The sequence below is a fragment of the Buteo buteo genome, chromosome 6 (genome assembly GCF_964188355.1).
Source record: "Buteo buteo chromosome 6, bButBut1.hap1.1, whole genome shotgun sequence".
NCBI classification, from domain to species: domain Eukaryota; kingdom Metazoa; phylum Chordata; class Aves; order Accipitriformes; family Accipitridae; genus Buteo; species Buteo buteo.
In genome coordinates this window covers 49960657-49988211 of record NC_134176.1, presented here as the reverse complement: position 1 = coordinate 49988211, position 27555 = coordinate 49960657, and the positions used below count along the sequence as shown (strand labels likewise).

Sequence of the window (27555 nt, the reverse complement as noted above, 5' to 3'; positions counted from 1 at the left end):
CAGTTAGATACTGTGGAAACTGGGTACATTTAGCCTAAAGCTTCTCCTACACAGAAGGGCAGGTACAACTAAGCAGGCCACCAGAGTCTTCCTCCTGGGTCTGCCATCCATGCTGAATCGTTGCCTTCGCTGCATTTTCATATAAACACACTGATCCCCTCTGTGGGTGCTACCTCTAAGTTGTAACACACAACCACATTGTGCTGAAATCAGCACAACTGCTAACAAACAAAATCCTTTCTTCATTCTCTGTGTGCACAGATCCTGTTTGCTGCTGCTCTGATGGCTTGCGAGAGCAGGGAGACAGTGTAATACAGAAGGGGAACAAAGCAGTTTGTCTCTGCTTACATAAGGCAGGAAGAGTAAAACTCTCAGGAGCACAGATAAATCTTGCCTTGCTTCAAGCTGTGCCATGCAGTCCTTTGGGGGTTGGCTAAGCAGGGCTGTTTTGATAAATAGTGCCTAGATTGTGGTGGTAGTTTGTTTTCTATGCTTTTTTCCAGCCTTGTTTTTCTTTGGGTTGTGGTGTATAGGCTCCCTATAGCCATGTCAGGGATGTCGTACCACAATAGAAGTAGCTCACAGCTTTCAATCTTTTTCTTTAATGCCTCAGCAGAGATGGAGTTTTAAATATTTTCCTTTGGCTAGAAGCTTTCCTCAGAGAGGTGGGTGAATGTATTTGCAGTGTAGACACTGATGGAATCAAGCCAATACTTTGCATTCCATTTTGTAGCTGATGACCTATAGCACTAAATTAGCATGCCTAGATTCATAATATCCAAGAGAATTATGATATACAGTTTCACAGGTGAGGGAACTGAGGTTCATTACATTGCCTGTACTTGTGATTTAAACAGCAGTGGACCTCGTGGTCCGTAAAGGGTCCTGTCAACTGGGCCATAGCCAAGAGGTTTTGAAAAGCTTTGGCAGATTTCCTGACCTGCCAGTTCTCAGTCTTAATCATGGGATCCCATGTCATCAGTACAGTGTATCTGCTTCTATGCTAAGTTAAATAAAATGCAAATCAGACCCCCCTATGCCTTTCACTTCTTCCTCTCTATTTTCATCATTTTTTAAAGCAGAGAAAGTAAACAATTAAAAACAGTGTTCTGTGTGTGTCTCTCTCATTCTGTACCTTCACTCTGTGTGAGTATCTCTTGATATTCTTTGTTCAGAGACACACTGCTAGACAGTTTACCTTTACATCTATAAATAATACTGCTCCTATTACATGGTGGGCATCCCAGAAACTTTCCCTCTGTACTTACACACATACTTAATTTTAATCAGGAATGTACCAGTTCAGAGAACTGGTAAATATTTTTAGGATTGAGTCAGGATAAAATGTAGCCTGATAAGTGTGACAAGGATGAATGGGTTAATTTGTGTTGCTCTGTAACTTCCATAAGGGTAGATCCCTGGGGTATGATCCACCTGTGGAAGAATGTTTTGAAGATGTAGTGTATAACCTGATGCGTGTGAGGATGTCTTTGGCAAACCTGACAGAACTAGAATTCAGCTCATGCATTTTAAGCAAAGCTAAGTTGAATTAATCTCTCTCTAACGCATATTTAAATTAGATGTCATTTTTTCTTATTCTACATTCCACCAGATGATTTAAAAAATGGGCTCTGCTCCATTGGTGTAGCTTCCTACAACTGCTCATTCATGTAGTATACTCCCGATGCTCTAAAATCAACCATATGATCTAAACAAAAGTGACTGAGTGAAGAGGCCTCTTAAGTCAGCTCATGAGTCATCAAAGAAAGGTCATTTCACATAATATGTGGGCCTCCTTAACATGGGGGCCTGAGTCCCAAGAAGAGAAGAGCAGGAAATAGGCTCCAGTACTCTCTTGCCTCTTCAGACTGTGAGATCCAGCAGCAGATCCAAAATTTGTCTCATCCCTTTGGTGTGAAAATGCAGTCTTTGTGAATCACTAGGCCCACACTGGAATAGGCAATGTGGGAGATTTAGCCTAATCCTAAATACACATATCTGCGGCATTAGGAGTTCTCAGGAAGATTGAGTAGACAACAAGTTTCATTTATAGAATGTTCTGCTGAACAGTTAGTAGCATGGCCTCTCCCAGGCCCAGATCTTCTCATTCTTATCTGCTGTACCAAGGCTGGGCTCAGCACCCCTGGCCATTGCTCGTTCTCCAGAGGCACTTGGTGTTTCTCACTCTGTTTCTCATTCATATTCTGGTGGGATGCTTTGGCTCTGTGCCCCACTGAATTCAAACAGCAGCATATAACGTTGCTGTTAACGAACAAGAGCCTCGTGCAGTGGCTGGATCAAAGCTAGGAAAGACAGACAGTGTGGGAAAAGTCATTAAATATTTCCCTTCTGCACTAACTCCTGTCCCTTATTTCTGCCCTCAAAAGAAGGGCAAGTGCCAGACATTGGGGGTTTACTACCATTTTGCTTTCTAATGCAAAACATGCTGTAGTGTTTCAGATTCCCTTTCTCTGCCTATTTCTGCTTCTGTTACATCCCCAAGCTTTCCTTGTACCCCTAATTGCTGACTTCTGAACGTCACAATGTAAAGAGCTTTTGAGCCTTGGTCTTTGATGCTGTTACTTTCAGTATTTAGAACTTTATTTAGGGGAAATAGAACAATTTTTAGCAAACAGCCATGATAGAAATATGCCCCCTACGGTGTCTGATCCTAGATGAAAGTTCTAACATTGTAATGTAGTTAGGGACCTGATGCATGTGAACAGACTGCATGACTTCAATTCAGACTTCACTGTTCTGCCACTTAAATACTCTCTGGAGCAGCTATGTAGATTTGACCTCGCTTCCAAGGATCATGGTGCAAAAATTGAGATGAAGTGAGGGGGACTTCATGTGATTAGGTAATTCTTGATTCATTGTGGGGGGGAAGCAGTAACATAACTAAACATCCAAATAAATCAGGGTGCACAGGTGAGAGTATGCAGTCTGACTGTGTGTCCTTGTTCCCCAAGATTCTCCATGCTGAGTGTGGAGTTTGACTACATGTGCCAATATGACTATGTGGAGGTCCGTGATGGGGACAATTTGGACAGCCGAATAATTAAGAAATTCTGTGGAAATGAGAGGCCACCTCCCATCCGAAGCACTGGGTCTTCACTCCATGTCCTCTTCCAGTCCGATGGATCCAAGAACTTTGATGGATTTTATGCTGTCTTTGAAGAAATTACAGGTAAAATAACCCAAAAGTGGAACATGCCACTCATTCTCATTAATTCGATTTCACTAATGTCTCTCCCTGTTTTGCCTCATTAAAAGCTTTCATGCTGTGTTGCCAACAGCAACTTACACAACGTCAGTGCAGGGAAGATTCAAAAGCCATCAGATGTCATGTGAATGTGAGGCTCTTCTAACAAAGACTGAATTCCTTCTACCTGTGTGAGGAATAAGCACATCAGCCAGCACAGAAAAAACTGCTGTTTTGTGAGACTTTTCTGTTTAAATCTGAGAACTAAGAGCACAGAAGGAAATAGAGGAAGGGGCATGTGTATCTGCAATTGCAGAATTGCTCAATGCTGTGTGCAGGAGCAGAGTAACTGTCTCAATTAGCAAAAACCTAATGCAAAGCCTCATAATTAGCTCAGTGAAAATGCCCTGACATGACTCTTGTGTTGGCTTATGAATCATACTATTAGGGTTTAAAAAAAAAAGTGTGTACAAAGGACAGATTATTTTCTTCAAGAAAAAAAAGAGGCATTTCCCATTCTGTGATGAACTCAGTGTTATGAATGACAGAAGCAGGGCTCCAGAATTCCTGTGTTTTTGTTAGTACTCAGTGCTTGAGTCCCCCACACTGCTTTCCGTTGTTTCTTTCTGGCTGCAAAATAACATTGAAAACATAGCTGGCTCCCCATTTTGCCATTGCATTTGAAGCAGCCTCTACGCTCTTCCTGGATCTTCCTTGTTTAGCTATGTAGGGAATTTTGGTCAAATCTATCCACAGTACTCCTGGCACAGAAGGCTAATCAGAGTGTGCTGCTTTGCCATAGATAAACCTGCAGGATCTATGACTCACCAAAACTTGCCTTTCGCACACCCTGGTGACCCACATTTCATGAGGTCATGCAAGGGTATACCTGGCTAGGAAGTTTAGTTATTTTATATAATCCTTATATAAATACACAAACCTACAGTGGATCAGCTGTTAACAATGATCAGGGGTGTAACTAGCAATCTGAAATGTGCATACTGCTAGAGGCAGTGCCTATGCCATTTCTTAGCCTGCCTTGTTCTTCGAATGTTACCTTTAGTACCTGTTAGTAACATAGCAGGAGCAGTTAGCTATTGATGTTTCGCCTGGGCTTACAGCAGGAGAGGTGATATAGAACAAATGAATGTGGTGTGGGCTATGTTGCATAAGGGCTGCCTACACTCAGGGAACTAACATTTTCCATATGGTGCAAGCTGAATTGATTCTGTTTTCTCTGCCCAGCAGGGAACACTTGGTATTCAAATACTGTTGAGCACTTTATTTCCGCCCCATTTTTAGTGGTAATTATTCTGAGGCTGGGTGGTTGCAAGTGTGGTAATCCACACAGAGCACGTTGCAAAGGGCTTCTTAGAGTTTGTGAGGAGGTCTTATTGTGCACTTTATTATGAAGCTGTTCTGGCCTAATGTGTAGCTGCAGTGAAAGGCTTTTAAAACACTCTTAGTGTCTTTTTATGTGAAGCATTAACCTGGCCAGCAGGACAGTTTAGGAGAAGAATATGGCGTGCATGGGGCAGTGTACAATTGAAAGCAGGGGCAGCACAGGATCGGAAGCTCTGGCAGCGCATTACAAACTGAAGCATTTCCCCTGAAATTTCCCTCTGTGCACAGCACTGTGGAAAAGCCGAGGTCTCCGGAACAGATTGCATGGGACTTGCTAGAGCAATTCCCTGTGCTGCAGGTGAGAGCAACAGCACTTGTGCTTACAGGATGTGGACCAGGCCATGGAGGTGATCTGATGTCCCCAGCACCTTAGTGGTGTAATGGAGAGGACTGAAGAAGCATCTTGTGCTGTCAGAACTGAATTCCTTCCCTTTCTGTCTTCCTTTCCTCTGAGCTCTGTGCTGGCTTATAAGTCACAGCTTGCTGAAGCAGTGGCACTGACTGCACAGAGGTCACTGGTTCAACTGCCAGAAAGGTTTTGATTGATACAATATAAGCTGCAAAGCCTAATTCCCCTTTAGGAAAGGTCACTGCATGTGTAGTTATTAAAGGATGAAACCACACAGCCTGCTGCGCTGTCTGGTCTGGAAGCAGGCGTTAGGTTCCATCCCATGCCAAGTGTCAAATGGGAACCAGTAACTGGCATGAGTGACTAGAATTTACTCAACAGTCTTCAGATGAGAAGGATGGGAGGCCAAATGGGGAGGCATCAGGGTCTCTTAGGGATCTGGATATGCTGGATCTAGTTAGATGAAAGCCTGTTATTGAATTTCAATAATGCTTTACTTTCTGTCCCCCCAAGCTAGTGATCTGTGACACAACAGAGGGGCTTTAACCTTTTGTAGTACTGTCCCATGTTGCTTGACTGAAGCCAGGAAATCAAGACTCTTTTAAAAAAAGAAAAATATGTAGTGCTCTTGAGTATCAGGCATTTTCAAGGACAGTATCTGGCACTTAACCTTGTTCACTTGACATACTTACTTTTACAGAATCATGAGACAAAGCTGGGGCAAGGACAAAGCTGAAAGTTGACTGGTTTCAAACCAATGAGTACAAAATATCAGTCTGTACAGGCTCTTCTGCTTCTCCTTCCCTTTCTCAGTGATATTTTATGTTAGTTGGATACAGTACAATTGCCACATATACATTCCTTTTAACAAATGTATTACTGTCCTTAGTCAGACGTTAGTCTTCAGTGAGACCTGGAAGATACTCATTGCCCAGCTATGTATGAATTGCTGTTCCATCACCACATGAAACCTCCAGAGAAATCCATATGTGGCATCTATATATTTCTTGCCTCTTGCCATCTGGATATAAGAGACTGAGAGATTATGCTTCAAGTGAAGTCTTTGCAAGGAAAACTGCTGATTCTGATATCTGTCATTGTGGACTGCAGCAGAGAGAATGCTTTAAATGTAATAGTTCACAACCTCACCATAGGTCCCCCAGGGTGGGTTGCTCGTGGTTGCAACATTCAACGGCTGGTACAAAGATGCATATTTCTGTTATAACCAAAGTAATCTGTGTATTTAGTGTGGAAGGACTGAACTCAACTTCTGGTGTGGATCCAGATGTGAACTTTGCTGCAGCATCTTGTTTTGTTAAGATGGACTTGAAGCAGAGCATCAGATCCTGAACTCCTCAGGTGTTGGAGTTACTTGAATCTTAAACTGGATCTAAATCTTGAGATTTTTGGCTCTACTTTCTGTCTCCTAAACCCCATACTCAGTTTGGAAAATAATCTAAGTGGAAATGATTTCTTTGTATTTTTGAAAGTAAATTGTTCTTCTCACTCATCTCCCCTTAGACTAGGCACAGAAGAAAGCATGTATGGTCTGGAAGTGAAATTTGCACAGTGAAATTTGCTGATATTAAATGGCACAATTACAAATTCTGATATTAATTTATGCTAATATGTACAGTTTGATGTGTATCACTGCTAGATTTGTGGTGTGCAAGAGCTTCCCCGGCAGACTTAGGGTCATTGTGACCATTCAGAGCTTCCTGATCCCAACACCAAAGAAGTACTCTTCAGGGGCAAAGCAACTCCCAAAGTCTGGGATGACAAGATCCAAGACCCAAAAAACCCACAAGAACCATGGATCCCAGAACTTATCCCTAAACTCTGGGGTAAATGGCAGGAGAAATGTAGGCTGATATTAAACTTTCATTTAGGCTAAGCTCTAAACACTGTTGGAACTTGCTGTAAATTATTTTTCTCCCACAAACCTTTCTCACCACTTGACTACAGTTAAAGGAAAATGGTAAGAGTAAGTGATGAATGCTGGGAAAAGAACTGCCCATCCTTGTAAGATCCCCTCTCCAGCAAGTAGGAAAGAAGAGCAGAAGACTTTTTGACATGTGTTAGGCCCTTTATTGTGTCTTCCTAACTTCTAACCAGCATGTGTAATTTACCCCAAGACACAACAATCATAAGAAAAAATAGATAGGATGCCCATCTTATGAAAGACCATGAACGTTCTTGCTTTTCTTTTATAGCTTGTTCTTCATCTCCATGTCTTCATGATGGAACGTGCATTCTAGACAAAAGTGGTACCTACAAATGTGCCTGTCTGGCTGGCTATACAGGGAATCGCTGTGAAAACTGTGAGTACAGGCACTGTGTGTATGACCAGCCTCCAGGGTTGTCACTGATGCAGGCCATTAATTGTTAGGAGTGTCATTGATATGTAGGTTAGGTCTGTCCCAGTGCCAGAGAATGCACTCATCTTCTTGTGGCATTTTTTAAGGCATGTTGCTTGCAGTTTATGAAGATTACTACTAAATAGTTCTGGAGCTTTATATCTATGTGTAAAAAGGTAAAACAGAATTGGAGCTGGGAGACAGTACACAAGGAATCTTGTAATGAACTAGCCTTATCAGACAGAGATATACCTGCCTGCTATTTTCCACTGTGTGGATCAGCTCTTCTCTTCTCAAAGTACATACGCCAGCTAAGCTCTGCGCTTGATGCTCTAGCCAGAGCCAGTCCTAGGAGGTTTGTCTTCCCTCACAGCCATCTGAAAGGTAGAGTTCTGGCACCATGAATGACAGAGACTTGGGATCAAAACAAATGAAAAAGGGCCAATTCTGTCCATATCTATGTTGGTGGTCCTCATTGTACATATAGTCATATACCTGGTTTTGTCCTACCAAGTGAATTGTAAAATAACTGGGTTCAAATGAGTTCAAATCAATTGTCTGTCCTAGTGATTTAATTCTTCATGCTTGAGCAAATGTCTTCATCTAACAGGGCTTGAAAGAGCAAGGAGGAGTAAGAATTGTGGAATATATGCTACGATAAAGGTTGTATCATCTCTACTAGCTGAAAAGAGCATTGTGCAATATTTAAAGTCACTGAGCTAGAGCTCCAGCTGACTCTGGAGGATTTCAGTGATACTAGTGAAATCCACTTGGGATCATATTTGGCCCAAGACAGAAAGCATGGCTTACTGTGCCCTGCTGTGGCATTACTTCAGCCATAAGGCACACAATGCCTTGCCTGTTTCCAGAGTTTTCAGTTCTATGTTAGAGCAGCCAATATACACCAAACTACTTCAAAATCTTTTCCCCACATGTGCCATTGCCAGGAGTGGATTTCTCTCCTGGAATTGCTTTTACTTCATCAGGGGAGTTAAATCATAGTGACATGGTACCTCCTTGCAGGGGTGATTTTGAGATAAAAGACCTTTCGATTTCTACAGATCCAGAATTAGCTCAGAAGACTTGACTTTTCTCCTGGCAGACCAGAGGAGAGGTAGTTTTACATTTTCTATAAGCCTGAAAAGGTTTTGGTGCTGAACAGCATGCCACATTCTGCCAGATTGCATAGATTCCTGGTATGTTTTCTGTGGGGAAGGGCTTGCTGAAAATTGAGGGTTCCTGACCTCAGGGTTAATGTGGCTGGCTCTTCTGCTAACAGCCTCTTTCTTCTGAGTAGTTGTTTGTCAGGTCACTTAGGGACTGGAAACTCCCAAGCTCATTGCAACTGCTCAGTGAGATTAGTTCCACTCCTGTCTTGAGGAGAGAGTTAAAAAAAGGGAAAGATTCCCGTCTGGTTTAGAACCAACCTAAATTTCAAATTAATTAAATTTCCAGCAAACCTCAACCCTAGTTTTGGCAGGCCTTACACTACAGTCAAGGCAAGAAATGAAGCTCACATTCTTTTACTAGTTTTCTTTTGTAATTCCAGTGTAGAAACCTCACCCATGCAACACACACAGCAAACAGAGGAGTTAGTCGATAAACACTAAGAAGAGATTTCTGTCTTATTGTAAACAATGAAGGGTATAGGTAGTAACAGACTAAAAGGGATGAGACACTTAAAAATATATACAGTAAGTTTTTTAACGACAGAAATCCTGTAGTTTGATTTGTGAGGGAACAGTTTAGGTGGATAAAAAACTGTTACTTTACGATGTTTGCAGCTGTATGCTTGCCTTTTGCTTATGCTAGGAAGTATTTTTTCCAGCACCTATATTGCTGCCTTCCATAACATAAAGCTTGACTTTTTTTCTTCTATGTGAGTAGCAAACCTCACACTGGGAAAACATCATAGCAAGTCTCTGTTCTCTCTGTCTTCAAAGAAGTTTTTTCTTAAGATATTTCCTTCAGTTTTGCCAAAACATATCCTAAGTATTTTCCAGTGTATAGAGGGAAAAAGGCAGAAAATTAAAGTTTGATTTGTTTTTTAAGAGCAAAAGGAAGAACTGGAAAAAATATCTGTGGCTGTAATTCTTTACAAATTAGTCATGTAGTTTCCTGAACAGCATTGCAGTTTAAATGTTAAAGGGAGATTGTGTCATGCTCAGAATCTTTCTGTCTGTTAGGTCTTGCAGCAACAGTGCTGTCTTGTGAGGAGGAGTCAAGGGAAATAAATTTATTTCTGCAGAAAACAATCATAAAATGTTCCATTTTGGAATATTGAATATGACTTTGGACACTATGAGGCTGATGCCTTCAGTCTGGTTTTCTTGGAGGAAGTCAGGTGCAATCCCATTAAAGTCAATGGATTTATGTTGATGAAAAATAGGTATAAGAGAGAAGAAAATTAGAGCCCCTTAATGTTAAGAGCATACAGAAGATTTGAGGTGGTGCAACAGAAGGTATCCAGAGAGGTATGAGGGTTTTAAAGAAATCCAAGGGTCATAACTTCAGAGGAAAGGAGACTGAGGGATTATCTCATTGGAGAATAAGTTAAGGCCAAATTAAACAAATTCAGCAATGGACTTTTCATGACAGAATCAAAAATCTCTAAGTCCCTCACCATCCCAATGCAGCTGTTTCTTTTTGTCTGTTACCAAGTTTAGTTTTAAAGATGTGGGAATCACTACTGGAATTACAGAAATCACCCTAATGAGATAAACCGCAAGGAACCTATTTTTCCTCTGTTAAACTAAATTCCATCTATTTAACAGCATGATCATCATTGGTCAAGCTGCTTTCCTGGGGTACTATTCAACCCCTAATTGCTCTGTCACTTACAATTTGCGATATTAATAAAATAATTAAAGGCACAGGTTGTGTATAACTAGCAGTCTCTTTTCTCTTCTACTATGGCAGCCAGGAAATTGTCTTTTTGTTTACAATTTGAGGGGCTAATATAGTGATTTAAAGGCTTCAACAGCATGAAGTGAAATGCAAGCATGTATCTTTCTAACAGCTGGTAATATTTCAATCAGTCCTGTTTCAGGGCAAGAAATATTTTATCTAAATATGTCTGATTTCACTCCAGAGACTCTTAAAAATAATCTATATAAAACTGTAAAACAAATGCTGACCAATAGAGTGAGATCTTTCCTTCTTTATTCTGCCCTAAAACACAATAAAGACAAGGCCTAGAGACCAGCAACAAATACTTTCTTACACATAAGCAAGTTTTGTTACGATGATACAGTAAGTAGAGAAAACTAATTCCTATTTTAAATACTTGGGTTTCTTTCCGATCTTAAACTGAATTTGTAGTATACCTGCGTATCCCTCCCAGTGACCCCTTAGCCATGCTGACATGACTGAGGTCAAATGCGGGCTTTTCTGTCTGACCTTTGTGGATTTTAACGCAAATAATCCTGCAGTCAGAGGCATTAAAAGAAAAACCAAAACCAGATCATCTCGTTCTTTTAGCCTGCAATACCCTGAAACAGAGCAGCAACTTCCCCAAAAGATGCACATTACGGAAAAAAATAACTGACTAGTGGCCTCATCCTGGTGCTCTGCATGCTAAAAAGCATCCACTCAAGTATCAGACTGTCAATGACTCTGTACAGCATGACAACTACTTGTTCAACTCAAATGAAGAAAGGTCTTTTCCAAAGTCCCAGTGTTGAGTTTGCCTGCTGAAGATGCAGCTGTAGAGACGGTGCTGCTGGTACCCCATGGCAAATGCTCTCCCCCTCTGCTTGTCCTCCTCCTAGGACAGGGTGTTCTGACTCAGGAGTCCTCCCAGGGCTTGCTGGCCCCAAAGCAAGAGACCTTGACCTCATCCTGCCCTGAAATTTCCTGTTACCTTTATTTCAAACAAAGCCAGGCAAACTAGAGTTCCTACGCAAATAAGAGGAACTTGTGCTGAATGGGGAATTCAGGGCTCAGATTCGATTTCCATTTTTATTCTGTTTTTCACTCCTGTCTGCCAAGAAGAAGAGGGTTGTTCTGCATCCTAATGAAGGGACTGACTAAACTGCATAAACTAACTCCTTGCTGTAGCCTTTGATGTTGCTAGGGCTGGCCTTATTATGTTCCAACAGACCTCTGAATATAGCTTTCAGGCCCTTCCCCACTGCTGATATAATCCCCTTCCATCCTTCTTGGCCCCATACAACTGTAACTTGGGCTGGTTCTTAGCGATGCCCTCACCCTTAATGGACTGACTGACTGATATTTAAGATAGGGAGAAAGCATTAATGCTCTCCCACCCCCTGCCTTGTTCTGCTGTGGAAGAAATGAGCCCAGCTGTCAGTGCTTGGCATAGGCTAGACAGAGTTTTAATCCCAGCAGAGTCTAAGATGAGGCACTGGGTAAAGATTCTGGACATAAAACCTAGTTTTCTTGCCTAACCATGGACATGTAATGCAGAGTCTTCTAAGGGAGCGCTTGGAGTTTTTTAAAATTTTGTCAGAAAGATTCTTAGGAATAGGTTTCAAGAAGTGCCATAATCACCATCTATAAGCACAGGTATGTATTGAGCCATTTGCAGCCCTCATGTGTTAGACCATGCCTATGCTGCATGATTACAGTAGAGAACTTCAGGTATAACCAAATGCCCCTGAGCCCTTTCTTGCCACTCTGGCCTGGAAATCAGTCCTATTCTGGTTAGGGAAAATGTTCCGAAAAGAAATAGGACTCTTAATTTCCCTACTTTTAGCCCTGCTGTTGTTGTTTGTTGAGTTTTGCTTATTTTTTCCAGTGGAAAATAGCTAATTACAGCTTTTTTAAAGGGACAGAGTTCTTCCCCACTTGTGTCAAGGTGGCTTTTTTAGTGTCTATGTCAAATAGATGAGATTAATGCCACTCTTTTCTGTCACATTTCTACTATCCTCCCTATAAGCTTGCATATATAGGGTGGGAAGTAAGAACCCAACTCCTGCTGCTGCCAAAGCACATATGTACCTGGAGCTGCTAAGGAGTAAAGGCTAGTGGCCTTTTTTCACTATCACAATCCAAGGGTTCACCTGCCTTGAGACCCACACACTAGCAAAAACCTTTAACTGGAATGTGGCAGTTCTCAGGTTTTGCAGACCCGTTAGAGGTTACAGGCTAAAGCTTAATCCAGCACCATCCTTTAGCCTGTGATACAGTAACCCTGTAGTGTGAACACAGGCAGGAAGCTCTCAGAGGTGGCTTGTTCTCCAGAACCTTCTTGGGACTCCCTCTGAGAGGCAACATAGTATTGCTACTTGTGCCTTGAGCACTATTACTTGGTTAAACTGCTCTTTATGGGCAAGACTGTTCAGAAGGACAGTTAGTTCAGACAGGGTGAGATACTCCTGCAGTGAAGACATGGCCAGTGCAGTCATACGGGTTGCTTCATTGACCCACATTTCTCTGCAAAGCCAGGTAAGATAATAGTACTGCAGTCCTTAGAGAGGTTTTTAATAAGTCACCTTCAGAGTGCAGTTCTGGTGGGATAATGCCCTCTTTTGTTCTCCTGAGCTGGTCAGAAGAACACTGTGATGCTGGCTAGATGTTTGCTAGGGATGTTATCCTTGCTCCCCCTTACTGCTTCACAGTATACTCCTTTCCAGGAGAATCATGTGTTTACGAGGGCAAGGTGTGTATTGTTTAGTGCTTAGCATGTGATTTTGAAGGGTTTGTCTTGAGATGGAGGTAGCAATTTCTGCTCCCAGTTTTCACTTCAAGTGTGTTTCCTGAAGGTTTCTCCCTTGGTTAGAAGAATGCTGGAACTGTTCACACAGCAACTGCCAAACCACCAAACTTTATGTCTGGTGCTTTAAGGTAACCTAACATCAATTTTGGGTTGTCTTAATTCACCGAGTGATAAACTAAAGCTGTTCAGCTCCTGTTACACAAACAGCCAAGATGCACCCATAGGAGGACAGAAACACCTAAGAGAAAAATGAGATTGATGGTTGAGGATGGAAATTGCTACAAACATCTGAATCAATCACCAAACAATTGCTGCTTGTGAATCAGCCGGCAGAGAACTGGTCCCTAGGACTGCTCTTTCCTTCAGCTCTGTCAATACGACTGTTGGATTGGGCAAGTCATGCAGTCTCTGGGAGGAAGTTGCTCATACCGTTTAGCAGTGTTTGATCTCATAATATTTTTATAGTGTTTTGAAACTCCAGTGAGTAAATGTAGCTGACAGCAAGGCTGAAAGAGACAGGACATCTGTCTGCTTTATTGACAACTCTTCTTCTCCCTTTGTTATTTTCTCAGTGTCTATTAACTACACAGGTTTTTTTAGTTTTTCAGAAAGTGAAATGTGTCTGGTAAAAACCCATAGTATTCTGCCCAAAGCATAGCCCCAGGCATTGCTACCATCTAAATAAATCAGAAATTGTCTCTTTGTTAGCGTAATCCATCCAAGGATAGGCTTGCCATAGGAAAAAAGGTGTATTTCTAAACCACATTAAATGGATTCATAGGGAATCTCCACTTGCCCCACCCCAGAACAATCCTGAGGCTTTTCCTCAGTCTGCTAACATGCCTAAGAGATAAAACCATCCACAGCAGTCTCCCTGGTATGACTTGCCATGTAGAAGGATGAATCAGTATTGCAGGAGGACAGGTTGGACCAATCTACATTCCAGGTACTCTTGGATGGGACAAAGATACTTTTACCTGTCATTTCATCACTGAATCACTTAGGAGACTAAGTCTTCCTGACAGATCTGCTCTAATGGATGGCATAAATCAGCTCTTCAGCACAGAATAACTGCACGCAGGCCAAAAAAATAGTCTGCTCCACTGGCACACTTTAGGCTCACCCCCACCTTTTGCAAAGGTCACAGACAGCAGGGGGCTGGTATACAGTTGTAAGTTGCTGATGGAGGTGTCTTCTGCCTCCTAGCCAGGGGGGTGGGAGATGTATCTTTTGATTTCTTTGGAGCTAGAAAAATGAGAAGGGCCCAGAGTAGCTTGTAGATTTGGGGTCTCTGCCTCTAACTACTCCTTGTCCTCTCTGAAGACTACTGATACACTGTTCGTAGCTTCTTGGGTGCAAGCATACAGACTGCATGTTCTTGCAGTGCTTTGGGGTAACCTTAAAGCTACTTTGAAAGTTTGCTGTAATAACCAGTATTCTTAAATGCTGACAGTTTCATTCTTTTCCCCCCGCAAAGTTCATTCAAAGGCTTCATTCCTCCTTGAGGATTTTACACTCAAGCATCTCTGAGGCAAGCTACCTTACACACTTCCCTTTGTTGCACTCATGGGCATGATTTCACTGTCTTGCAGGCTGTTTGCAGCTGATACAAAACACTGCCAAGGCAGAATGGCCCCAGGCGATAGCAATGATGACACAACCAACCAGGCAGTATCCCTGCACTTGCTCTTCCTTATGGCTCCCATACTCCTCTTTGGTTTCTTCAAGAACTCAGGAACTGCATTTCACAGCCAACCAAATTGCCCTGCTACTTCCTTAGTACTCTTCTGCTTTTTAGTTCCCTTCATTTTCTTTTTCCCTACACTCTCATCTCAACACTTGGTAATTTCTATCTCTTTTTCTTAAACAGGCAATGCCAGATCTTCCCTTCTGTCTGAAATCCAGCTCAGATCCCTGCAAAAGGCTGAATAAACTATTCTGTCAGCTATGCTAGGGTGAATCTGTATCATTAAATGGTGTTTTCCTGTTACAGTTAATGCACATTCACAAACATTGTTTCAAAGCAATATGCATTTCTTTAGACTGTCTTTTTCATCCAGCATTGCCTGGCCTTGTCCCTGTTTAGCTGGAAAGCTGACATCTCCAAAATTAAACACCTCAAGATGATTTACTTTCCTTCATAATTTGGTATAATAATGAGCATACCAGCTTCTCTGTTGCCCTACAATCTTCCCCATGAGCAGATAGTGCTCTCCTCTGCAGTGTGATATTGTGATGTTTTCCAAGGGACACACTGGGGAACTTATTCTAAATATTAGTTCTTGCCACTGATAGAGAAAGTGAATGTTGAGGATCATTAGGATTTCACTCACTCCAGTATCCCATGCACAAACAGGTCCAGTTGTGTAATTAAATAGGCCATCCAAGTACCAGAAAGGTTGTATCCAGAGACACAGCTTTCTAAGGGCTAAGAACAATGCTGATAAAGATCAAGTGGCTAATTGTAAGCAACAGCCTCCAAATTGCCTCCAGATGAATAAATCACAGTGGGTGATCCAAGCATATTTTCACATGGATACAGTCTCATTCACAGAAGCAGGGAGCTGGAAAACATCAGGGGTGAGTTCCAATTGGCTGGAAGGGAATGAAAAGATTTGGATTTCAGTAGGGATTATGTCATAGTTTTGTGTAATTATTCCTAGCTGGTGGAACCACTGCAAAAGCAAAGAGGCCCAGAGAACGGGACTGGAAGTCTACTATCTGTGGTACTTGGGGTTGGCTGATCGATCAGCTGCTCTTGTTATGATTTCCTTTAACATTTCCAGGATTAATGTGAGCACTGGCAAAATGCAACAATGAGAGGAGATTTGAACTTCCAGGACTCTTTCATGGGGGATAAATTAAGGCTAAAAATCTTTGTGGTGAATTGTCTGTCCCTGCATTTCTGCCTGAGCTTGGCTGGAGCTGGGCATGGAGCTGGGAGAATGTGTCTTTGGGCATCACGAGAGGCACAAAGGAGGGTGGAGAGTTTCCTCTCTGTTGAAACACAAGTGAGTGAGGGCAGAAATAGTTTATCCAAAATCCTCCCTTGCTAGTAGCCTGAATGGAAGCTACTGCAATGAAGGGGGGGAGGGGGCACTTTTGGGGAATAATCCTTGTTACCCCTCCAGGACTTGTATTTGATACTGAAAGTGAGTGCCTAAGTGACATTTAGGCACCTATTTGCTCTTTTAGCTACTGAAATCACCATGACATGGGCACCTTTGTGGAGCTGGCCGTTAGTATCTTAGCCTTGCCAGCTAGAAGTGCCTGTGATAACAGAGAGGTTGGAGGTCCCTCTGAGACCCCTGCCTAAAGCCTCACCCACTCGTTGCTGAGTCTGTGGTGACAGGCATGATCAAGCAGAGCAGCGCTGCTTGGGTGTGTGGCTGTAGCTGTTCAGAGCATTTCTTGTTCTTCAAGGTCCAAGAGCCTCCTTATTCCAGAAAACACTGTCATCACTGGGACCACCTTTTTATCACAGTGGTTTCCTTGCCCTTTCCTGTACAGGATCTGCTGCAGTGTTTGCATGTATTTGTTCTCTGCTTTGAGAGTCTTGCTTTAAAATAACTTTCAACCCAATCCCTAGCACTCTTGGCTTTTCCTTGTTCACCCCCTTCTAATTTCTGGTTGTAAAAGTTTCAAGCACACTCTTTTTTCACCTCAATGCAGAGCCTGTCAGCTCCAAAAAGTAAAAGTTCTGAGGGGCAACAAAGAAGACAGGCAAGCATGCTAGACATACCAGCCCCCCTCAGACATGTCCTGTGTAAACACACACCACCCCCAGAAAGCATTTTCTTCAGGAAGTCCTGACCAAGACTACCTGTCCTCCAAAGTGGTTCACTTCCCAGCAGTCTGTTCCTGCTGTGGGGAAGAATGATGATCACATAGCAAAGCTAATGCCATCGAGCCTCTCTGGCTCTCATTCACATCCAGCTCTTGCCAGGGGCTGAAGGAGAACAGCTGGGCTGCTTGTCAGTGTGGGGCTTTCCAGTCAGCAGCGCTCTCCAGTGCGGGAGAGGTGGGAGGTTCAGGGAGGTGGTGGCAAGAAGGTTAATGTCCTTATGGTGGATCCTGCAGTGTTTGCTACCATTTATTCAGGAGAGCTTGGGCTCAGACCTGATGTTGCGAGCAGCATCAGAAGATGCCAGGCTGTTTCCTGAGTACCACAAAGTACCATCACTGTGAATTGAGCTCCTTGTAGAAACAAAGCCTGTGCTAAAATGATTGCAGGCTCAGAGAGAGTGTCAGCAGTGTCACAGAGAGAAAGACATTCCCACAACTTACGCAGCTTGCTTCTATGAGGCTGCAGGACCTCATGAATTCATTCTTGCTAACAGCAGACTTATGTTGTGCCCATAATCTCAGCATGCAGAGAACCTTGAAGGCAGACAGGAGCCAGACAAGAATGCTAGGACTCCTAAAGCGTAAGTCTGGAGTCAGGACTCCTGCCTCACAGTGCGTGTGACCTGTTACATCAAGGTCTGGCAGCCCTGCGCAGAGGAGAGTGCAGAGCCACCTGCCTCAGGATGGCAGGGTGGCCTGATGCCTTCCGATGCTGGTGGGCTATTTCGTCAAATCCATTGCCAAACTCATATGCTTGCTTGAACGTCCTGCTCACTGCTTATGAAAAGGAATAAAAAAGCAGTTCTCCTGAGCGCTCTGAGCCACAACCTCCAGAGATCCCTCACCTCATTCCCTCCTTGAGGACACAGCCATTCCAAAAGCATTTTGACAGCCAATGTCTTTATGCATTTGGCTAAAGTTAGTCTCCGTGGGCTTATGTGTTAGGCATTAACCATCTCTGGGCTGCTATGCCAAGCTGCAGAAGGATGATGTCTCAGGAGAGCCATCTGAATCCTCCCCCACATCCGTTCTTTTCTGCCAGCAAACCCTGTGAGAACCTGAGGTGTCCTCACCTTGTGGCTGCAGGCTGGGGAGAGAAGGGGTAAGTAGGAATAAATGGTATCAGAGATTTACATGGGCTGACAGAGCTCATGGGCCAAGATAAAGGAATAAGCTCTGTTATGAGTGAAGACAACAAATTCTGTAAGTCTGAATTCAGAAAAGCTCTTTACTCATGGGGCTTTGCAAAGGGCATCACAATACCCAGCAGTAACTGCTAAGCTGTTCATGGCTAGTTCCCTCCTTAACTCCTGTGATTTCTGTTCAGGCACCCTGAACTATCTGCTCCCATATGGCTCCATCACCTTTGTACAAAACACTGCTACTAAGAATAATGTGTGGATTACATAATGGTATAATTATTTAATGCTGATTTCTGCACAAAGCTGGGTCAGTTTAAATGTAAAAGTAGTAAGAATATCAGGAGATGGCGGGACTATTCCTAGCTCTGCCAGTCACTCACTGTTTGCCTTCAGGTGAGTCACTTGATACCTCCATGCTATAGCTTCCCCAGCAGTAAAATGCAGACAGACACCAATTTTATAAAAAAACTTTGCAAATACAGAGATTATAAGCTTTAAAAATTGTTATATAATGATACTCAGGTAGTCATGTAATCAGACTTGCCCTCAAAACAAAAGTTAAACCAAGAAAAAGAATTTGATCAAATCAGAGACTTGCAGGCCCAAAGTCGAACCTAACGGGATTTACCACTATTGACTTTAGTAGACTTGGCCATAGTCAGTGACTGCAAAAATCAGTGAGCTGCATGAAATGCATGTAGGTAGAGCTGGCTGGGAGTTTTCTGTTAGAATGGCTTCACAGCAGTAAATTTTCAAAGAAATTTATATTTTCTGCTGGAATTTTTTTTAATTATTATTTTCTTAATCAGAGAGAAAAAAAAGTCACTCCCACATACTCTGCATGTTATGCTTCCTCCAGCAACAGCATCTTGGAGCTGTGATTTCTGGGCCTTCCAGCTTCTCTGGCTCCAGAACACTTGCCAGCCACTTTCATGCAGCCAGGAAATCCCAAAGCTCGGGATCCAAAATCCTAATGCTGAGGTTCCCTGCGCAGCATTTCTCTGGCTCAGGGGCTGCTGTGGCTTTTAGCAGCGTGCTAGGTCATGATAGCATTCACTGAAGAAAAAAGTGTCATTTAGGCTTTCTCCTGAGAAAATGTCCTCTTTCTGATGATAGTTATTTAAATTTCTTCAGTTTCAGCCTCTATCAGGCTTTCTCTGACAGTCATTAGACTGGTTTGGCTAGGATGGTGGCAACAGGGGTCCCAAGGCAAGTCCATAGCTTGCTCTTGCTGCAGAAGATATACGCTAGGATTTATAACAGCAAAAGCTGCTCTACTCCCATACTTGTTACCAAGTGCAGTTTCTGTGGCCATTTTCAGTGTTTGGCCTCTACTGAGCATGCCAGCACACCTTATGCAAAAGCAATATTACAAGTACATAGAAAAATGTTCCTCAGAGCCACTACTAGAGAGTCAAAATGTGCTATATACATTACCACTGGTCGGCCTGAAAGCCAAACTCTGACTTGGGGATATGCAACAAGATAAATTTCTTTAGCAGTAGCAGTATTAAAAAATTCTGTAAGCAAATTAAGAACAAAACTCTATACAATTACAAGCTCTTGCACCTAATATTTCATGGGGAGATGAAAATGGAAATGTAAGCCTTTTATTAGTACCGGCAATGAGAAATGAGATTTATTTCAGGCATGCAATGTATTATTGAAAGGTTGTGCAGAATTTAGAGATAATGTATGATATGTGTGAGGAGGTATATATTATTTAACAAGAAAGTGGGTGAGAGGAAGGCAGCAGAAAAAAATGGTGTTCATTTAATGAAGGGACCCTGGGACAAAAACAAATTATTAATTCCATCAGGCAGGATTTGAAGGACATTGAAGAGAGAAAAGTGTAGCTCAAGAGATCATCTAATTTATCTCACTGGTGATAAAATGAGCATGAAAACTATTTCTAAATGGCAGATAATTCAGATCTGAGGAATGTCTCACATATAATTTAAAAGGGAGAGGAATTTGCACTGTTATTATTAATAATGAAACATTTTACTTAAAAATTCAGGAACTTACTGCTCCTCTAGTTTCTCAGATTGCAGAAAGTTGCCTGTAAATGTGGAGCCATTTTAATGTTTCATATGGGACAGAAAAATTATTTTCTCTTTTCCAAGATGCCAAAGTAAGAGGCAAGAAGGGTAATAAGTTTTACTGGGAATGTGTGAGTTTGTTATATAGACATTGAGGCAGCTCAGGTTTTCTCTCTTTAACAACTAGGCTGTCACAATTGAGCATTTCTGCCAGAGGTGCCTGTAGCTACCTTGTCTTATACATTCCTACTTTGCTTTCTTATAAACTGTACAGAGCTGTATCAGGCCAAAACTCACCTCAGACCCTAAAGTGACAAGGGTTACCTGCATAGATTAGTTGTGGAACTTCCCAGGAACAACACTGTGTAGCAAAATATGGAAAAATTAACATGAAAAAAATCTCTCAGCTCATAAGGGGCTTGCTAGTGCCTCCCTATTCTCCCCAAAGTCTCTTCTAGTTTATTTTTTAGATGGAGTTTCAGTTTTCGAATAATGAGACTCATATGATTTCCACTTACATCCTACTATGCCTTTCAAACATTTGTCAAGGAGACTTTTCTAGAGTTTTTCTTGAGTAAAAATTCTCCTGTTCTTAATTTTATCCTGCCTGTCTATAGCTCTTTATCTTCCTTTAAACATTTTACTGTATACTTTCTGCTTTTAGTTTTTAGTTTATTGTAGTTTTTAGCTTTTGTGTGACCACGGTGCTCATTCTTAGCTCTTAGTCACTCTCAAGATTATATTTCCCTAACATTAGTTTCACCTTTCCCTGAAATCTGTCCAGTTTTCCTATTATTTTCTAGATATAAATTGACCAGAATCTTTATAGGTGTGATGACACATGGCATGAAGAATGGGGTCAGCCTGACCCTCATGGAGTCTCTGGGTTGCTCAGACTTTTTTTGGCAGACCTTGAATGAATGTCTTTCATATTTGGCTGCCCATTACCATCTCGTAGTTGAATTTTGCAGCCACCTAGTCAATTTTCTGGGTTCCTGGTGGCTTTGGTCTTCTGTTTGTGGAGAGAAAGGTGCAGAGACCAAGCACTGCAACCTGAAATCCTGACACTCTTAGTCCCATTTTGGCAAGGTTGTCTCGAACCTTAGAGTTTGGGGTCAGTATTGCTGACTTCATGGCACATTTCACAGATAATTCTGCCTAAAGCTCTCTACCCTGTCTTTTGCTTCTTCCTCTGTCTGCTTTGCGAAGTGCAATGAGAGAAAAAGTAAGGTATTAATACTGTGAAAAGCTGTGCTGTGACTTCTATTCAGAGGGCATTTCACTAACACTGGGGAAATGTCGATAAGGCCTTTAAGTCGGGTAAGACTATGGATGCCAGTTCTTTCTTTAACCACTGCTGTGTCAGTGAGAAAGTCTTCCCATGGGTTATCAAGACAGATTTTCCCACTCCTTCCTCTCTCATTTTGCTATGGACAAGTAATGCTATAGCCAAACACAGCACAGATGACTCATGCCTAAGACACCTTAAAGGTAGGAAGCCAGAGTCACAGGGCAGTGGGAATCATTTATTTCACGTGGAGCAGAGCAGTCTAACTAGTGGCCTAGGAACAGTTCAAGCCCATGGAGTGCTCCTGACCAGCCCACCACATGCTTCCCAAGGAAGTGCTGTCCAGACAGCTCACAGACCCGTCTCTGCTGGAGCAGTCAGGCTAGACCAGGCACAGGTCTAGCTGGGAATGGCTACAAGGTGGGATGGGCACGGCTGTGGGTGGGTGAGGGCTGTGAGGGGGATCCAGCCCGCAGGACTGTGAAAGCTGGACCACGCAGAGAAGAAGGACTGATATTCAGAAATACTCAGTAGATGGCAGGATCTGGCCCATCCTGCCTAGGCAAGGGAATCTGAAATCATATCAAATATCTTAGAGAGCTTAGAAACTGAAGAGAATTGGGTCAGCTCAGTGGTTGGATTTTATGGCTAGTGTGTGTATCCAGAGGGTAAGGGCAGAGTTAGGTATGAATGACATTTACAAAATGTTCTTTTCCTTTATTTTTGACTTCTGAGAAACATCTGTTGGAGAGTTGGACATAGTCTTACACCAGGAGAGAATGTTGAAAGACTTCAATATTTCAAACAAAGGAGGCTGTCCTAAAATTCAATGGAATATAGTGCACATTCTGAGAGATGTAAGAAGTCAAATTCTCACTCTTGATGGGAAGCTATCCACAAAAAAGATGAGAGAATCGGATGAAGCACACAGGAGCTAGGATTTCCGTCACAATAACTGTTCAAAACTCCATTGCCTGAAGTGTTCACAAATAAAGGGAGAAGGTGCGGAAGAGCTGCCTGAAACATATTAAGCGAAAGGGATAAAAGGCAAGTTAAACTGAAGAGGGGAAAAAAGCTGTAGAGCTCAAACCAAAGCAGTAGAGGCAGGTACTGGAGTAACTGTATGTGACTCTCAGGCTAGATAATATAGCTGAAAACAGAGAGCTCAGCTGTGGTACTGAGATGCAGGGAACATCTCAAGATTCAAAAACACATTTAATTTGTAGAGAGAAAGAATGAACTTAGAAAATGATCCAAAGAAAAAATAGAATGAGTGGCTGTGCCTCCAGTGACAAAGTTTAAAGAACGGGACAGACCATGAGGGAAGATCCTGTGTAACGAGAGAACAGACAACCAGTAGATAAAGGCATGGGTAACAAAAGGGACACATCTGTTAATAATACTTAGCTGTTTTGCCATCAGAGAAACCCCACAGTGACTCTGTGACACAAGTGGATATGAGCTAATGCTTATAACATCCCTGTGAGGAAAGGGGTGCTCTCATTTGTTAGATACAGCAGATGAAGCAACTTACCCATGGCCAGTTTTATAGCTATGATTAGATCTCATGACCTTCTGCCTCCATATCCTCTACTCTAGGCCATAGTTCCAGTACTAAATGAATCTGTGAATGAAACACTGAATTTACGTCACAAATAAAACCAGAGTTGTTGCATCTGGGTCACACCAGCACAGAGAATCTAAAGAAAGTCTGGCAACCAGAGCAAATCAAAAGGGCTAGAAACTAAATATCTTAATCACTTAGGAGACTGAACAAGAACAAATACTTAACAGTTTGTGGAAAAAAAAGTAAGTGTAGCTTGGTGACATTTTTTCCAGGGTGGACCTAGAACAGAAAAGCACCAAAATATTTGTTCTGCAGAGCTGAACTGGACCACAAGCAAAACAGAAAACCTGTGTTTATGATAAAAAGGAGAACTCTGAGTGGTGCACAGATGTTTCTAATCAACCATCTTCTTTTCTCATTTGACAAGCTGAGTGTGAATTTACATTGAAAGAGAGAAATGTAAATGTAGTGAAATGAATTGCTGTTCAGAGATAGACATGGGGGGAGTGAATACAAAGGTCATGACTGGGAAGACAAGTGTTCTGAGAATTTAAAACACCTAGAAAATGTGTGCTCCCACTCTTTCCATTTCATTTATGTATGTGCTTGTGTATACACATATGCATCTATATATGCATGTATTTGTATGTGTGCCTATATTTCACATGAGAAATGTCAAGGGCTAGGAATGAATTTTGTTGAATTTTTATCATTATTCTTTTGCTAAAGATGACACTGATGCAGAACACTTGCAGCCTAGGAGAAATGCTGAACTCCCCTAACTGGACATGTTTTGATTTGAAGCAGTGAGTCTGGGCCCTTCTCTTATGCTTAAATATTAGTTTTTTCTTTCCAAGACTTGTGCTTACTAATGCACAAGTGATTCTGCTGACTCATTGTTTGATGTTTGTAGTAATCCGTAAATTGAGGGGAATTTCTGTGGAGACTTGTTCTTGTGAATGCTGCTGCTTTAGGACTGTTACTCAAGAATTTCTTCCTTATGTGGATAATTGAATGGTCCACAATCCATATAAATAGATGCATTCATGTGTGTTCTGTGTAAGGATTACAGGGCTGAAGCCTTAGAAAAGTTTTTTCTCTGGAAGTCTAAGGATCAAAATTTGACTGTAGGTTAGTAAGCAACTAGCTATGAAGCAAATCAGAAAAAGTCAAATTCTAAAAGCATAAAGTAGGGATGATCCCTTTAGCATTCATCTATCTATCTTCAACGGAGAGCCACAGCTCCCAGGTTAAAAACCCAAACGCGTATCTAACTCTTGCACTGAATCCTTTCCTAGGCAGTTTTCCACAATGAAAGGCCAGGCAAAGCCAGAGACACACAGATGGATAACTGTAGATACTAAAACCTGTGTTTCCTACATTGTTGCAATTTCTACATACAGAAATACATACATATAATTTCTACATGCAGAAAAATGGTCTTGAAAAGTGACTTGGAAAAGGTGAATAGGGCATGGATGTTCTCTGTCTCTCATAACAGAGAAAGTAGAGCATCAAATGAAATTACCAGATGGCAGGCTAGAAACCAAACCAAAGAAGGCAGTGCATTTTTCATGCAACACTCAGTCTGTAGAACTTATTGCCACAGGATATTGCAGACACAAAGTATGTAGCTGAGTTTAGAAAATACTCAGACAAATTAATGATGAAAAAAAAGTCACCAGGGTATGTTATACTGTTATACCAAAAATACCATTGTAGTTCAGGTAGTCCTTGAGCTCCAGATTGCTGAATGCTGCTGCGAAGTATTCGATATGCTTGCTCTGTTTTTATATTCCTTCCACCAAATCTACTGTCTACCACTGTTGAAGACAGGTTTCTGTGCTGGATGGACCTTTGTTCTGATTTGGTATGGCTGGTTTGATGCGCTCAGAGAAATCTTGCTTACTATGTTTAATCTAATATTTACTACTTGCAGTAGTTAAATAGACCATTGTCTGTAAATATTTTCCCAATAGAGCAAACCCTGTGGAAAGGGTAAATGTCACAGTTTGGTAAATATCAAGGTTCCTTTTTAGTGTCATTATGATAATGTTTGATCTACACAAATAACAATGCTTTAATATTTCAGTGAGGTTATCTGAAAAGCTATTTAAAAATGGAAAGAGGAATTTGAAAGAAATTCAGTATAAGACTTTTAAGGATCTAAAGTTTTTCTTGACCAAGCATGGTAGTTCATTCAAAACCCCTGTTAAAATGGAAGGTGCTTCAAGTACTACTACTTTGAGCATATGAGCCCTAATGATACGAACACTTACGCACATTATCACTTCACACTTCTGAGTAAACCCATTAACTGAATGGATCTAGATATGTTTTGATAAGTGGCATATATGTGTGTGTAGAACTGACGTCTAAACAACTTTCTAAAGATCAGCATATACCTGTCTTGTAATTTTGACTCCTGTGCCCATTTTAATTGGTTTTTCAATGTTCTAAATAAAGAATCATCCTAACACAGTCCTGTTTTTGTAATAAAGTGGATTTTTTTGAAATATCTGAACTGTCAGTGGTGATGTGTAGGACTCCAGGTGCTCCCGCTCATGGTATTGTGGAAGGAGATGACTTTAAATACGGGGCCCAGGTTTACTTCAAGTGCAACGCAGGTTACAGCTTAAAAGGCAGCCGTGTTGCCTACTGTCAGCTTGATGGGATTTGGTCAACACATCATCCTGAATGTGGTAAGGTCACTTTAAGTTTTGATTCTTATCAAATGTTTCAGCCAATGTATTCACATGAAACCAGAATATCCCAATCTCACTTGAAATTTGGTAGATCTGTGGCTTAACATGATGTTCTTTTGTCTTTCTGTCTTCAAGAAGCAATAGGGATTCTTATTTTACTCTGCTGGAGCCCAAGCCTGCAAGACTTGCTTATATAAAGGTCTGACTGAAACATCAAATGACTGAAAAATAATTTCCTCAAAGACTTTAGGCATACATCCTTCTTACACACAGGGTGAAGATGTCTAGGACCAAAACCAAGTGAGGGACATTGTGCAACAATGAATAACAGCTTCATTACTATGTACCTCTGATACATTCTCTGCAGCGGTCTGGTGCACTCTGTGGAGGTGATGAGGGGCTTACTGCATGAAGACTAGACTCTTATTTCAACAGATTTCTCATCCTAGAGAAAAATTGATAAAAGAGAAACTTCCATTCATTCTGGCTGTGCAAGTTGGCATGCCTATCATTGACATTGATTCAGCTGTGAAATTCCAAGCCCCTTCTTCTCATCCAAAGAGACTTTTGATTTTTCTTTAGTTGTTTTGTATTGCACAATTTTATTTCCATATTCCAAAATAATTTGTGTCAATTGGAAGAGTGCTTTTACAAGTGTGTTGTGGCAAACGATGTAAATTGCGGGGGGGAGTGTTGTGAAACAGCCATATATAAGTTCATCTGAAAGAGCAAGCAGTAGGCATTCTTCTATCTAGAAAGAACATCTCCAGTTGCAGTAATATAATACCAGGATTGTGCTAAAGTCCCTGCTGCATGATGTCCCTGGCTAAAGATCTATCGAAAGATCTGTTTCTAGACTTGGCTGTTACTGAAGTGCTAGGTGGTGTAATTTGGGTCTCTCCTTCCCAGACATTTTCTCTTTGTTTTTAATCCATCAAAAAAGTCACAACCCTGCACTTAGGGAAGAAGAGAATTACTGTTCAAGTTACTGATAGGCACAGGATGAAATAAGAGAAAGCCTTCGTTGACTTATTTGGTCAAGCTTAGGTACATTTGTAAACATGCACTCTGCTCATCAGGTGATGCCTCTAGGCTAGGTATCAGTGCAGAAAGCAACTTACAAATAAAGCATTGTACTGTGGGTGATTCCCTGTAGTCTTTATCTGCTATGAAGTTATCAGCCACTTGTGGTTCACAAGTGAGAGAGCCTCTGAGGTACAGAGAAGAAAAATAGAGCCAAATTAAAAGGAGACAGGGTTCTGCTTCTCCCTTTCTCCTGGTTGAGAGGATGTTCAGGCATCCTCTTTGTTTACTGAATATGACTCATGTGGAAAAGTATTTAAGTACATATATAACCTTCAGCATTTGCTAAAAGAAAATGTTGTTAAAGAAAGCACTGAAATACATGCTTAGCTTGAATTACATGCTCAATGTTAAGAGCCTATGCTCTTCATTGAACTTGAACTGTTACGGTTAGCTATGTGCTTACATGCTTTGCTGAGCTGGGCTCTGTCTGGTGACATGACGATATGGGTGCAGGACAGGGCCATAGCTATGCACTGTTACTGTGCTGATTTCACAGGGATTTAAATAAATGTTTAAGTAAGTGCTTTGTTGGTGCTTTGGTGAAGTGAGGCTCAGCAGGCAGCTGAGTGTGAAGCAATGACATGAAGAGGTCATTTCTGGTCAATTGATATGTCTTAGTCTTCTCAGCCCTTCATAAGCAGAGCAGCACCAACACTGGCTGTCTAAACTAGATGGTTACTGGTTATCATGCAATGAGACATCAGACAGAAGAATTGAACAGAATTGCGTGTTACTGTCAGCCTGACAAGAAAACTGAGATGAAATCCAAACGAAAAAAGAAAGTACCTTTCAGTTGCTAAATAGAAAGAGCAGAGGAGTGAAAAATATAGGGAAAAGCATTTATCAGCATCAGATAGGGAGTACTGTCATCCAGATTTAGGCCA

At 41.7% G+C, this 27555-nt stretch overlaps 1 protein-coding gene across 3 annotated transcripts in view; it reads left to right on the top strand.

Moving 5' to 3' along the window:
* PAMR1 (peptidase domain containing associated with muscle regeneration 1) overlaps window positions 1–27555 on the top strand; it is a 58335-nt gene that overhangs the window by 21680 nt on the left and 9100 nt on the right. Inside the window, exons 5-7 of one of the 3 annotated variants that reach the window (XM_075030928.1) lie at window positions 2973–3190; window positions 7172–7279; window positions 25412–25582. In XM_075030928.1, coding sequence (XP_074887029.1) covers window positions 2973–3190; window positions 7172–7279; window positions 25412–25582 — 497 coding nt within the window. Of the gene's footprint in view, window positions 1–2972; window positions 3191–7171; window positions 7280–25381; window positions 25583–27555 lie in introns of all 3 variants that reach the window. The other 2 variants (XM_075030930.1, XM_075030929.1) reach the window with 2 other exon arrangements.